At 37.1% G+C, this 15,715-nt stretch overlaps 1 protein-coding gene across 7 annotated transcripts in view; it reads left to right on the top strand.

Moving 5' to 3' along the window:
• fchsd2 (FCH and double SH3 domains 2) overlaps positions 1 to 12,801 on the top strand; it is a 186,517-nt gene extending 173,716 nt beyond the window's left edge. For 2 of the 7 annotated variants that reach the window (XR_012394169.1, XR_012394166.1), the window contains 4 exons: positions 84 to 255; positions 3,219 to 3,310; positions 7,948 to 11,446; positions 11,689 to 12,801. Coding sequence is in view for 2 of the 7 variants with exons in the window: in XM_073930164.1 (XP_073786265.1) it covers positions 84 to 255; positions 3,219 to 3,310; positions 7,948 to 8,031 (348 nt within the window). In the remaining 5 variants the exon portion in view is untranslated. Of the gene's footprint in view, positions 1 to 83; positions 256 to 3,218; positions 3,311 to 7,947 lie in introns of all 7 variants that reach the window. The other 5 variants (XM_073930164.1, XM_073930163.1, XR_012394170.1 and 2 more) reach the window with 4 other exon arrangements.
• The last annotated feature ends 2,914 nt before the right edge of the window (positions 12,802 to 15,715 follow it).

Genomic DNA, 15,715 nt, shown 5'->3' with positions numbered 1-15,715 from the left:
AATATGTGTCACTGAGTGAATAAAAAGGTTTATAGATGCCTATGTGCTAGCTTAGCAAGCTAACGTATGTTGTCGTCCAACAGGCGTCTCCATGCCAAAGGCTTCACTCGTCTCTTCCTCCTCTGCCGCTGTACGATCAGCCACCCTGCAGTCCGTTCACCAGCCCGGAGACCAGCAGCGCCCCATCTCTGCCTCGCTCGCCCTCCGTCAATGGGGAACACAAGCTGCCCGTCCCACAGAAAACCACAGCGCAGAGTAAGACATCTGTCCTCATGAAGCCTCCATTTTTACTTCACGTGTTGATTTAAAAGGATAGTTCACCCAAAATTACATTTTTCTCACATTTTGAGTAGTTGCAAATCTATGAGTTTCTTTTTTCTTTTCACTGGTGCACACAAAAGAAGATATTTTGAAGAATGTTGTTAAAGGTGTTGGATTAAAACTTAGTGGTTGAACAAAGTATTGCAGTCCAAATTCAAAATATCAGAGAGGTTTTTTTTTTTTTTTTATTCCGACCCCTTCTCCAATCATGCAAAGCACATTTAGGTTGCCAGATTGGCAGCATCAAAAGGAGCGAGTGTGCCTGAAGAATGAGCTTTACACTGTGAGTTGCTCCACTGATAATTACATTTGTAATATTTGAATTGTTTGCTAAATAAAAGCCAACTCATGTGGAATTTTGTAATTCTGAATCTGCATCTCATTTTAGAGGCTGCCACTGTCCTCTGGAGGTTGCATTTTCACTGTAAAAAAAGTTCCACATAAATCATTCATGTTGTGTAAACACAAACTGATTTATTTAAGTGAACGGAACATAAAACAATTACGTTATCCCTAAAAAAATATCAAGAATTGTTTTAATTTAGCTCTTTTTTAAATAAGTAATTAACAATTTTTTGAGTGTATATTGAGCAGAGGTGTAAAGAGTACCTGAAAACCATACTTGAGTAAAAGTACAGATACCTTACTGTAAAAAAGACTCCATTACAAGTTACAAGTCACCAACTCCAATAAGACTTGAGTAAAAGTGTTAAAGCATCCGATTTTTAAAATTACTTAAGTACTTTACTCATACTAAATGTAGGCTCAGAACATCAAAATACGTTTTATTTCCTAATATAGACATTAAATTGAACACCTCAATGTTTCAAAATGGCAGAACAAAATAGATGAACAAAATAAATAAAACAAAAAGTCTCAAACTCAAATGTTCAAAAAAGGCACAAACAATTTTCAAAAAAAAAAAAAAAAGTAGTAAAACTTAGTAAAAAAACAAAAAAAGTCAGAGCTGACTTTCATGTGATTCACCTCACCATCTCAAAGGGGGGCAATACTTTTATTTTGAGTAGTTTTTCAATTGATTAGGTGTTTTTTCTGTAGTAAAATTAAACAGAGGAGCAGTGTTATTTTTCAACTTAGTAAACTACATATAAGGCCCGGATTGGCTAATCGGGAGGACCGGGAGAATTCCGAGAAATCCGTTTTTTGGCCGCGAGGGCCGGTATCTCTAGCTCCAGAATCTGTTGCTCTCAGCAGTCACACTTTTTAAATGTATTTATTTATTTACTTGACCACAGCCTTTTTATTAATTATTTTACCGCAGCTCTGCTCTTTTTATCTATTTTCTCGCTGAGTCACTACTTGATGAACAGTCGTTGTAGTTCAGTGGATAGCATGTTAGTTTGCGACGCCGCGGACCCGGGTTCGATCATTGTCTGAGTAATTTATTTTTTTTTCATTTTTATTGTTGAGACATATAATACTGTTAGGGTTGTTGAACATTTGAAGTTCTAAAGCAGCTGCTTTCTCAAAAAAATATGTGATAGTGTCATTAGAAACTGGTTTGGAAATGGCCTTATTTTAATATAGTCAGTCGTGAACTGAGGTGGGCCGGTCTGAGGCTTGAAACTCCAGGGCTGAAAAGGAGTCCCACTCCGGCCCTGCTACATATAAATTCAATGAAAAATACATCACAAATAGTCATGTCATGTCAGTACCTGTATTAAATTCACATTAAATTAACATTAAACAGACACTTACTTCAATGTGTTTTCTCAAATTTGACGATAAATTCTTAAAAGCACTTATTTTCGTGGTTCGTGGCAAACAAGTGAGACATTGCATCCTGTAAGAGCCGTTCTGCACATCAGCAAATGAAAACTTTTCTTTCAGATAAGAGCATGAATGGTCATCAGTGCTGGCACTGCTTGATGTGCCGACGGCTTCATCATTTGCTGCAGCCATGTCGCTAATTAAACACCTGGTATTAGGCAAGCTGCTAATTCACGTTCACATGATTTAGCTCATAAATAGCATACAGTACCTTCAGCAGCCTGCAGATGGCGATATCGCCTCGTCCGCCCAATTATTAGCCGTGGTAGATAACGATGCCAACTTGTCGCGAACAATACAACGTAACGAGTAACAATAAGCGCCCATTCAAATGTAGAGGAGTAAAGAGTACGTATATTCAATTAAATATGTAGTCGAGTAGAGAGTAAAAGTTGCTTATATTTTTAATACTCAGTACAAGTACAAAGTAGCCAAAAAATACTTAAGTAACGAAGTACATTTACTTAAGTACTTTACACCACTGATATTAAGGCAGCCTTCATGACTAAAATTAAATACTCTGTTGTCCACCAAGGCAACCCGGGCTGCTGAAACATTATTGGCTAAACTGGCAGTGGGCGGAGTTACAGATAAAACAATGACAGACATTCTGACACTGAACACACATTTTCAGAAACTTTAGCATAGTTTTTCAGGAAAACAAGTATGTTCACTTGGCATGTTTCTTAAATATCTGTGTAGCAGAGGCCAGCTAGTGAAGTGCTGTGCAGGTAAACTTCACTCCTCTGGCTTCTAGCGACAGATGCTTGAGTTCATGGTCTTTAGCCTCCTTGGTAGAGCCACCGACCACCATGTGAAAAGACGCCGATTCGATCCCAGCTCAGAGCGGGTTGGGTGCTGTAGGCACATTCAAACATATTATGGTATCTTTATGCTTTAGAAGTCAAAAAAATGTTGCCATTGATGTTCGTAGGATATAAAAGAAATGCTTGGAGGTCAAACGTTTCCAACATTCTTCCATATATCTTCTGTGTTCTTAAGAGATAAGTCAAATAGGTTTGGTAGAAATGGAAGGAGAGTGAATGATGACGGTGTTATTGAATGAACTGTCTATTTAATTCCAGACTGTTTTGTGTTTGGTTCAGATCACAACTCCAGTTTAAGTCCAGAGAGTCCGGGATTTTCTCAGCCGCTGAGACTCACTCCTGACGGATCCGGCCCTGGAAAACTCAGACCTGTACGTCAACAAGTTTGCTTCATCTCAAGTCTGCTTGAATGCCTTATACATTATACATTTTATATATATATATATATATATATATATGAGCAATATTATACAAGTAGCAGAGTGATATGGCTGTATATCAGCACTGGTGGGAGGAGTGCTTTGGCTCGAGTGTGATATTGCGTTTATACAACAGTACTACATGAAATTCCATCAGTCTACAGAGATTTGCCAGTATTTCTCTGTTGCAATCAGGATATCACAATAATTAACCCTGAAAAACCAAAGCAAACACTACGGCTGCGTCCGAAACCGCCTACTACTCAATAGGTACTGCATTTGAATTTAAACGTACTATTCGGCCGTTAAAAAAGTACGTTTTATACAGTATGAATGTGAAAAGTATGAATGAAGTTCGGACGTACTACATCCGCCATTTTGTCATAATCACGTGACCTACCTGCGTCAGTTGCATCGCCTCACTTCCATTCATGAATTCTCTCGCGGGGCATTATGGGATAGCGCAGCGTGCATGGGATGCGCACTCCAGAATCTCGCCGGAAGTACTAAGTCATCCGGGTACTTATCGCATACTGATTTTCGAACTCTATGAATTCGGATATACTACTCGGCTCGCATACTGATTTAGCGTACTATATAGTATGGAAGTATGCGGTTTCGGACGCAGCCTACCAGTTTCTGTGGTATATATACAGCACTACAAAAGAGGGATCGACATAGAATGTCACTTACCGGATTTATAATGATTTGATCAGCTGTAGTTTGAATTTTAAGCTGAGCTTTTCTCCCATAAGGACTTATTATTCGGTCTCTGTCGCCATCTTGTGGTGGAGCATCAACCATCACTTTCTTTGATCTGCTCAGACAGGCTCATGGCAGCTGACGCACTGAATCTCCAAAATTATAAATATTTTAAAGTATTATATTTATATCCTTATAAATAAACTGCATAGTTGCAATCTAAGCAACTACATTCTTGACTAATAAAGCCTTAAAAGTACATTATGTTGCCCAAAAGCAGGAATATTTGCTCTATGTGGGTGGAGTAATACACAAGGGTGAAGAGGCTGTACGAGTGCTGTTATTTGCAAAGTATCACATGGCTATCAGCCAATCAGATTCAAGAACCAGACAGAAATGTTGTGTATATTTAGATTAGAAATGAAGTGTTAAGTATATTAAGATTAATAATAATAAGTGATAACAAATATGGTTTATGTTAAACAGAATGCTTCAAATGTGTTTTGATCTATATATTGTTTACATTTTAGTGTTAATCTTTTCAAATAAAACTAAAAGGTCTTATTTAACATATATTTAAAGAATTAAGAGTTTAATTTCTATAGTCTATGCATTGGTATATCCTCCTGAGACCCAAATAAATTTTTTTTAAATGTCCGTGATTTTCTACATCCTTTGGGTTAAAAAAAATCTACAATTTAAAGTTTTTACATTTTGTTTTTGTTTTTAATTTTACAGCATGTCCACTGTAGTGGACCACAGGACCATTTTAGTTCAAAATGACCAGACAACAAAACTGTACAGGAAATGGCTGTAAAGAGTTATTAATCCAATATTAATGTAACAGCCATTTTTTCCTTTTGTACTGAAATTCCTGAAACAGTTTATTCTGACAGAGAGTCGAACTAAAAAAAAAAAAAAAAAAGAAAGAAGTGACGTTAATCTAAAACAGGGGTGCTCAACCCTGCTCCTGGAGATCGACCTTCCTAAAGAGTTCAGCTCCGACCCTGATCAAACACACCTGAATCAATTTATCAGGACCTGATCAGCACTTGATAATTATAGGCAGGTGTGTTTAATATGGGTTGCAACTGAAATCTGCAGGAAGGTCGATCTCCAGGAACAGAGGCTGTTTCTCAATTTCAAGAACGCAGAGAACGGACTTGCGTTCTTGTGGAGACAGGTCTTGCCAGGTGTCCTCGGAAGAAGAACTCAGGAGACCGCAAGGCCAGAGAACGCATCCTTTGAGAAATGGGATGCTGCGTTCTTCCTGATGGTCATGTGAACTTCACGTGTTTTAAATGGAAATTATTTAAACATTACAGCACTCATACAATGATTTATTGTTTCCACCCTCTTCAAACTATATACTTTGCATGAAAACATTATAAATATACTCTGCACAATATAAATAAAACAAATTTTAATACGAATTTCAGCAAACAAACAACCCTTAATGTGTTTATTCCTTTATTAGTATATTCATGTTAATGATTAATTTCACTGCTTCATTTAGGGAAACTCCTGAGGTAAATAAGTGAAATCTCTGAACTTTAATAATAAATCTAAATAAAATGCAGCGCTTCCCACCTCCAGTCGCAATGACTTCTGGGACTTCCAGAGCGAGTTCGGTGCTCAAGTCTGCATCAGTGCGTCCTCCATATCAAGATCACATCCGGGACGTTTCACGCGTCCTCCGTACTTGCGATCTTGAGTATTGGAACTGAACTTAGGCAGCTGATGATGACGTTACACGAGGACGCAAGACCACTGAAGAAAGCATATTGAGAAACAGCCAGGGTTGGCCACCCCTGATCTAAAACAAATTTAACATCAAAACGATTTAAAACTGATTGTCATTCTCTAATTGTCTGATTGTCAGACTCTAAATCAGAGTCTCCCTCAACTATCTTATAAAGAATCCTCTCTGCTTCAGTTCTCCCTCCTACAACATGCAGTCATTAAAACATTAAGATGGTCCTGGGGTCCACTTTAGTGGACATTTAAAAAAGGATGATATTTTTAAACACAAACAAGTTAACAGATTTGAAAGCTAAATGTATTGTTCCTGACACTTTAATAAACAAATATAAATGTGATAATAATAGTAAAAAACATTTGAAAAGCTCAATTTTACATGCCTTTCTCCTTCCCATAAAATATGCTTGTTTGTATGTCGGCCATTTTGGATGCAGTGTAAGAAGTGGTTCCTGGCATGCCAGCCAATCAAAAGACATATCACTAGGATTTCCTCTGAACAGTACAACAGGACTTGAAAGAGTAGCTCAAAAAATACAAGGAAAATTCATGAAAACACAGTCAATGTACGGAGTCTCAGGAGGATATATGTGCCCTGCTAAAAAATCCATCTTAAACCAGCCTAGGCTGGTTGGCTGGTTTTAGCTGGTTGACCAGGCTGGTTTTAGAGGGGTTTTGGCCACTTCCAGGCTGGTTTCCAGCCATTTCCAGCCTGGTCTTAGCTGGTCTTAGCAGGCTGGAAAATGACCAGCTAAATCCAGCTAAAACCAGCTTGACCAGCCTGGTTTAAGCTGGACATAGCTGGTTTTGGCTGGGCTCCCAGCCTGCTAGGCTGGTCAAGATGGTTTTAGCTGGTCACCACCCAGCCTGACCAGCTAAGACCAGGCTAGAAATGGCTGGAAACCAGCCTGGAAGTGGCCAAACCCCTCTAAAACCAGCCTGGTTGACCAGTTAAAACCAGCCAACCAGCCTAGGCTGGTTTAGGCTGGATTTTTCAGCAGGGTGTGATTGTTTTCAGTCAAGTAATTCAATTACTTATTGAGTAACTGTTACTTTTCTGATGAAATAGAAAAGTTATTAAAATAATCCACAACATAAAAATTCAGGGCGATATATATTTTATAAATTAAAATGTTTTATACTTAAAAATTTTTTTTTTATTATTACTTCTACACATATATGTGTGCATAGGTGTGTTTTTTCGTATTTAATTAAGCGTTTTGCATATTATTATAACAATTTAGTAAAATTAAGATGTATTATACTTAAACTCTGAAAACTGAACTGACACCGTGTCAATTTACTATATCAGTGGTTCTCAAACTGTGGTACGTGCACCACTAGTGGTACGCGGGCTTCCTTCTAGTGGTGCGTGGAGGAATCAAATTTGTAATATGTACATGCTACATATATTTCAAAATTTATCAAAAATTATTTATATATGAATATGACATAATAATATTCATTATATGACATATATAGCCTATATTTCTGAGGTCCAGGCAACATTTTCAGGTGTTTATGAATTGGCTACTATGTTAATACCTTACATTTAAGTAAAGCTCTTTTCTTTTGACCTTTTACACATTTTAATTTAAATGTTGACTTTTTTAGTTTGTTTTTTACATATAAGCACAGCACAGTGTTAACGTTCAGACTATTTATGTTTAAAGTGGCTGACAATAATAAATATTCTTAATAATATGAATTAAGCTGCCACGTTTTTGAACTGTGAAGAACTGTAGCTGCTTTACTGGGCCTGCTACTCTACTGTAGTTCAATGCTGCTCATTATGGGGGTACTTGGAGAGACATTTTTTTTTTTGAGGTGGTACTTGATGAAAAAAGTTTGAGATTCACTGTACTATAATATTCTATGTGAATCTGCTTTGACACAATCTACATTGTAAAAACGCAATAGAAATAAAGGTGAATGGAATTGAACATTAAAAATATGAAAGATTTTTTATTTCTTCTATACGGGTATGTGTGCTTGTGTGTGCTTGTGTTGTTTTGTTTGTTATTTAATTAATTGTTTTGCATATTATTATATCAATTTAGTCATATTAATATAGGAAATCTATCTGCTCTGAACTGCTTTATTTTGTGTGTGTGTGTGTGTGTGTGCAGGTTCGAGCGGCTCCTCCTCCTCCGAAGCAGCACGTTCGCCGGGCGGTGGAGAAAACTGAAGAGGTGGAGATCACACTGGTGTAGAGCTGAGGCTGACAGCAAACACCACCTGACCTCTGACCCCTCCCACTCCTCACGGAAGGGGGCGGGGCATGCGTTATCCCACCCAATGAGCATCCTTAGATCCCAACGGGGGGTGGAGAACAGCGTCTCAAAAAGCATCGCCCTGTTTTACATAAACAAACAAACAAACACCTCTTTCGGCGTCACACACTGTTTGGTGCCTTAAACCGCTTTCATGCCAAACTCTAATCCCTGTATTCGTAATTACTTTTATTGCGCATCGGGATCTGCCAGTAAATTCACTTCATTTGGGTTGGCTTGTAAAAGCGTGCGGAGAGAAATCAAATACAAGGGTGCTAAAAAGAGGCTGCGCTTGCACATCCATCTCTTCATCGGGCATTTGAAGAGCTGAACATGCAATACAAGGAATCATGGGAGGATACTAAAAAAACGGGGTCACCAATAGTCCTACCATTCATGTATTTCATATGTAATAGCACAGTACATTACTGTCGTCATAGGAATGTTATATTCACGTTCGACATGGCAGATCATATGGACGTCTCCAGGAGAAAGGGAACTGTACATAAACGGAAAAAGAGGAGGGTTATGAAAAACGAGAGGAAGGCTGGTTACTTCGCTCTTTGTACCCCTCAGTTCCGCTTGCCTCTTCTGTCTTGTGTTGATCTGAGAAGTACTAACTACATAGCTATATCCTTTTCTTCAGCTTTTCATTATCAAGACCAGTGTTTGTATGTATTACTAATATTTAGTCCTCGAAAAATCGAATCTGAAGACGTTTCTGTACACATTTCGTTTCCGCGCTCTTCATGGAAATATATACATCATGATAGGAGTATCAGATAATGTGCTTTTTACACCCGGGTTTCTTTCTTATATTGAGCGTCACGGCAGTATTGAAGATTGTGAGGGGATTCGTTCCCTACAACAAGCACAGAAAAAGGTTGACGGAAAGATGGATGGGGATTACAGAGGGATTGTTCACTCCAAAAATGATTTAGCTGTTCATTTACTCATTGGGTTTAATACATTAAAGGGACAGTTCACTCCAAAAATGAAAATTACCTCATCATTTACTCTCTCTTTCAAACCTTTATGAGTTTCTTTCACAAGAGAAGATATTTAGAAGAATGCTGGCATCCATCGGCTTCCATAATAGGAGCAAAAATTACTATTGAAGTCAATGGGTGCCAGCTAGAAGCATTCTTTGAAATATCTTCTATCTTGTTCTGTTGTACACAAATAGGTTTGGAACAAGTGAAGGGTGAGTATACGATGGCGGAATTTTCATTTTTGGGTGGAAAAAAGTTGACTTTTGTTGTCTAGGGTGATTTAAAACATGCCCCCATCACTTTTAGAGTCAGGAAAGCACATACAGGCAAAACGAGTACAATAGACAAAATGAATACCTCTGGCTGATAATGTAAGATTAAAGGGATAGTTGATTCAAAAATAAAACAATTTACATCTAATTTACTCATCTTTAGGTAATCAAAGATGTTAGTGACTTCTTATTTACTTCAGTACAGAATTAAAGAAGATTTTAAGCTGAATCTTTAATGATTTGTATAATGGAAGCAACATAGACATGCAAACAAGTCTAAATCAATCCCATTGACTTCTGATGATACACTGAGCTTTAATAAAGGAATATGATCGCTATATGCAACAAGCTTATTATTATTCACTATTTTATTAGCTTTAGTTCACAACATGGGCAAAGTCTGGCACTCAAATTTGAGTTCATTGACTCAACAAAAATAAAACATGCTCATCGATGCCACCATCATTTTTAGAGTCAAACAAGCACAAACAGGCAAAATGAAATGAATACCTGCGGCTCAAACACTAATCAAACACACCTGGGCTGGCTAATCTAGCTTTTACTAGGCTTTCTAGATTGGTCCTTGCAGGTGTGTTGAGGCAAGTTGGAGCTAAAGTCTGCAGGACACCGATCCTCCAGGACCGAGTTTGGACACCCCTGTACTAGGCTTTCTAGAAATTGTGTATTAAAGGAATAGTTCACCCAAAACTGACAATTCGATCATTTACTCTCACTTTTCACAAACCTTTATGAGTTTCTTTGTTCTGATGAACACAAACGAAGATATTTTGAAAAATGTTTGAAACTGGTTTTCATTGGCATCTATAATGTTTGCCTATGGTGCATTTTTGACTATGGAAGTCAATGGTTACTGATTTCTAACATTTTTCAAAGTATCTTCTGTTGTGTTCTTCAGAAGAATAAAACTCATCTCGATTTGGAATCACTTGTGTGACTAAAATAGCGAGAATATTTATATTTTTGGGTGAACTATTTATAATAAACTTTCATTTAGTAAATAAAGTTCAGCTTCTTGCACAGGCTGATCGGTTCGCTTCATAAGCGATGTTTATGTGTTTATTTTGAATGTCAAAAATGGGTAACTATTAAACAAATGACCACAATTTCAGCTACTAAATCTTCTTTATTCCTCTACTGGAGGAAAAAATCACCTTCATCTTTGATTTTAAAGACAAATGTTTGCTTTAATTGTCCCTATATCGCTTTATGCAGTGAAAACAGCATAATTTCTAGCATACACTTGATAATTCAGTTCATAAGAGCTCAGTGTATCGTCAGGAGTCTCTTTTTGACTCTAAAAACGTGATTTAATTTCATGAATAACTGCAAATATTTTCATACACAGCAGTATTAAAGAAATAGTTCACCTTCCTTTACTTGTTTTCTTCTAATGAACACAAAAGAAGATATTTTTTAAAATGTTTGAAACCGGTACCCATTGACTTCCATAGTATGTGTTTGCCTATGGTGCATTTCTGACTGTGGAAGTCAATGGTTACAGATTTCTAACATTCTTCAAAATATCTTCTTTTGTGTTCTTTAAAAGAATGAAACTTTTTTGGAATCACTGAGTGACTAAAATCGTGAGAATATTTAGATTTTTGGGTGAACTATCCCTTTAAAGCTTTTCATTTAGTAAATAAAGTTCAGCTTCTTGCACAGGCTGATCGATACACTTTAGAGAAGCTGAGTGAATTAATTTAGACTTGTTTATATGTTTATTTTGAATCTCAAAAATGGGTAACCATTGAACAAATCACATCAAATGACCACAATTTCAGCTACAAAATCTTCTTTAATCCTCCACCGAAGGAACAAATCACCTTCATCCTTGATGGTAAATGTAATTTTTTGTGTGAACTCTCCCTTTATCGCCTTATGCAGTGAAAACTGAGCGTAATTTCTAGCATAGACTTGATTATTCAGTTCATAAGAGCTCAGTGTATCGTCAGGAGTCACACATGTGTTACTTTTGACTCCAAAAATGCGATTAAACTTCATGAATACCCTGCTGAAAAATCCAGCTTCAACCAGCCTAGGCTGGTTGACTGGTTTTAGCTGGTCAACCAGGCTGGTTTTAGAGGGGTTTTGGCCACTTCCAGGCTGGTTTCTAGCCTGGTCTTAGCTGGTCAGGCTGGGAGATGACCAGCTAAAACCAGCTTGCCTAGCCAAGCTGGGAGTCCAGCCAAAACCAGCTATATCCAGCTTAAACCAGGCTGGTCAAGCTGGTTTTAGCTGGATTTGGCTGGTCATTTTCTGGAAACCAGCCTGGAAATAGCCTAAACCCCTCTAAAACCAGCCTGGTCAACCAGCTAAAACCAGCCAACCAGCCTAGGCTGGTTTAAGCTGGATTTTTCAGCAGGGTAACTACAGATATTTTCTACTGAAGAAGAAAAACCTGATCTGATGACCTGAGAATGATCAGCAGATGCTCATTTTGAAGTGAATACTCTCGTAATTTCAGCTGATGCAGGCGAATCTATTACCATGTCCTAAGTGCATTTGCTCAGTACAGGGGGCAGCTACGTTTTGTTTCTATTATTATTCTTTCTTTTATTTGCAGTTAAAGACATGCATTGTTCATCATACGTATCCACCATAATAGCATCTGTATATTCAGGCATATCTCCCAGCACTTTTCTGGCATTTCACTGCTTGATCATCTTTTATATCCCGACTGCCTCTTTTTCCGATGCTAAAGCTGCCCGGCGTTGTGTTCTTGATCCGGTGAGAGTGACTGATTGTAGTTTGCCCATAATGTTACGTCGATTCCATAATATTAAAAATAAAAAATGCATCCTTTTTTCTGGGATGGTTTAGTCGTGTTAAGCAGGAACAGGTCATTAGGGAAAGAGCGAGTGGGAGGAAAGAAGCATTTGTTTTGGTAGCCATTTTGTTTTTTTTAAATCGGAGCGGAAGATTGTTTTGCGGATCTTCCCTTTGTTTCCTCGGTCACAGCCTGTTTTCTTGTTGATCTCGTTGAGATCTTTTGAATGTTATCGAACTTGTTTTGAAGTTTATGGTTAGAGGTTAAAGCCCATCGTGTCAAAAACTGTTCTCTCCTATGAAACGAACGCAGTCTTTTTATACTCACTTTTTTTTTTTTTTTTTTTTATTGGCGCTCCCCAGTTTTCCTGGCCAGTTTCAACTCTTTGGAGCTTCTACAGTATAGCGTTAGCTGCTTATTCTAGTTGTTTTTAATTTGGAAAGTGATTTTATTTGCGATTTATTAAAATTTGAAGGTGTTTCCGCGCTGCTAGTAATTAATAAACGAATAAATAACAGATGGATTAACAACAATTGACTGTTGCTGCAGTGACAATATCAGAGAACAGGTGAAAAATATTCTTTCTGCATATTATTAGCTGTAAAAATATTTGTATTTATTGTGTACAAAATGTTAAATAAAAAAATTGGGGAAAGTGTTTCTGGGTTTTTTTTTCTTCTCGTCTTGCAGATCGCTTTTATTTTGTTAAGTATTTAATGCTTTATAGGAAATATAAAACTTGTCGGCACCAATGGTGTACACTACTCAACAGAAGTCTTGTCGAGTAACAGATAACAACTTGACTTCTAGTTGATCATTTGGTAAAGTGGCAGTGATTTTTCAGCAGAATCATCTGTTGATCTGCATCCCAATCATCACCAATACTGCAGAAGACCTACTGGAACCAGCATGGAGCCAAGATTATCACTGAAATCAGTCAAGTTTGGTGAAGAAAAACTCATGGTTTGGGCTTACATTCAGTATGGGGGTGTGCGAGAGATCTGCAGAGTGGATGATCAACATCAACAGCCTGAGGTATCAAGACATTTGTGCTGCCCATTACATTACAAACCACAGGAGAGGGACAATTCTCCAGCAGGATAGCGCTCCTGCTCATACTTCAGCCTCCACATCAAAGCTCCTGAAAGCAAAGAAGGTCAAGATGCTGCAGGATTGGCCAGCCCAGTCACTAGACATGAACGTTATTGAGCATGTCTGGGGTAAGATGATGGAGGAGGCATTGAAGATGAATCCAAAGGATCTTGATGAACTCTGGGAGTCCTGCAGGAGCGCTTTCTTTGCCATTCCAGATGTGTTTATTAATCAGTTTATTAGTAAGTTTGAGTCTAAGCAAAGTCAGATCTTACTGTCCTAACGAAGTAATTAAAAATTAAGGCCCGATCATATTTTATTGTGGTAAAATAAGTGTAATCTAGAGGCCTTTGCCTTTCATATAAGCCACTTCTGATACCAAATGATCAACTAGAAGTCCAGGTATTATTTGTTGTTCCTAAAACTTGAATAGGCGACAAGACTTTTGTCAGTAGGTGTAGTGATTAGTGTCATGGCACTCCGGTGTTCAAGGCAACCTGAGTTAGATTCCCATCTCGAGGTTCTATGCTAATCCTACTAATCCTCTACTGTCATATCCATTAAAGTGCTTTGAGTGTCTGGAAAAGCGCTGTATAAATATAATAAAAAATAAATAAAAATGACAAACCTAATCTGAGTGTTCTGCATTTGAGTAAAACTAAATTAAATTAAAAGAAATAAATCAATACATTAAAAAAAAAAAAAACACACACATTAATAAAATAAAAGTGCGTTGCGTATATGCATAATTATAATATTTGGTTATTTAAAATGCTTAAAATCTATTGATGATTTATACTTGATTGTATATATAATTGCAGTTTACGTTACATTATACGGTTTAGTTCAATCACAGATCATTAAAAGATATATTTATTTCCAGTAAGTGGGGCATCGGCTGCATAGCTTATATGCTGGAATAGTTGGTGGTTCATTCTGCTGTGATGACCCCTGATAAAAAATCAGATAAAGCTGGCGTAAAAATTAATATATATAATTATTATAATGTTGTAAGTTATTACATAAATATAAATGTCCCATTTTTCCAAAAATGCTTCTTTGAAAATGCAGTTAAATAGAAAATAACACTTCTTTGTTACGTCATATGTATGTTACACAAAGTAGATGACAAACATTCATTCATTTTCCTTCAGCTTAGTCCCTTTATTGATCTGGGGTCGCCACAGCGGAATGAACCGCCAACTTATCCAGCATATATTTTACACAGCGGATGCCCTTCCAGCCGCAACCCATCATTGGGAAACATCCATACACACTCATTCACTACAGCCAAATTAGTTTATTCAATTCCCCTATAGCGCATGTGTTTGGACTGTGTTGGAAACTGAAGAACCCAGAGAAAACCCACGCCAACATGGGGAGAACATGCAAACTCCACACAGAAATGCTAACTGACCCAGCCAGGGATCAAAACAGCAACCTTCTTGCTGTGAGAGGATTGTGCTACCCACTGCGCCCCCATGATGCCAACATTTGAACATCCAAAGGTTGGTTAGTTATTATTAATTACATTATTATTTATTTTAATAAGCATTTTTATGACTATGAATATTTTAAGAGACATTTTTAAGCCTTTTTCCCCCCTCTGTTCAGATGTGTTTTTCTCTTTCAGTGTGTGTGTGTGTGTGTGTGTGTGCACGTGTTTTCGTGACATATCAGGACACAAATCTGTATAATGACATAGGTATGACACAGGTATTACAAAAAGAAGGTGAAATATGAGGACATTGGTGACGTCCTCATTTGTCTAAATGCTTTTAAATCCCACAGAATGAGTTTAATCAGAGTAAAGCTGCACACATCTCCTGTGATGGTTGGGTTTAGGGGTGGGGTGAGGTGAGGGCAATACAATATACGGTTTGTGCTGCATAAAATGAATGGAAACCCATGTAATGTCCCCACTTTTCACAAAAACAAATGTGTGTGTGTGTTGTATAATTAAAGCACATATTTTATTGTATTAATATTCTATGTATGGCAGCAGTTTAAGTGTTTTATACTAATACAGTATGTTATTTAAATGTTGTGTCATTATATAAATGTCCTATTTGTATAAAAATGCATCTTTGAGAATGCAGTAAACTAAAATAACACTGTTTGTAAATCCATACATATGTTATAAAGTAGATCACCAACATCTGAACATCCAAAGGTTAATTAAATACATGATTATTTGTTTTGATGCTTTTTTTTTTTGACTATGAATGTTTTTAAGAGACATTTCTAAGCATTTCTTGTACTCTTTCAGATGCATTCTTGTCAGATATGTGAATTTTCAACATCCATTAATTATTTTTTATTACATTATTATTTATTTTAATAAGCGTTTTTATGACAATGAATGTTTTTAAGAGACATTTTTAAGCCTTTTTTCTCTTTCAGATGCATTTGTGTGTGCGTGTCTACGTGTTTTTGTGACATATCAGGACACAAATCTGTATAATGACATGGGCATGACA

Source organism: Danio rerio, chromosome 18 (assembly GCF_049306965.1).
Source record: "Danio rerio strain Tuebingen ecotype United States chromosome 18, GRCz12tu, whole genome shotgun sequence".
Lineage (NCBI taxonomy): Eukaryota > Metazoa > Chordata > Actinopteri > Cypriniformes > Danionidae > Danio > Danio rerio.
This window is presented reverse-complemented; position numbering and strand designations above follow the sequence as displayed.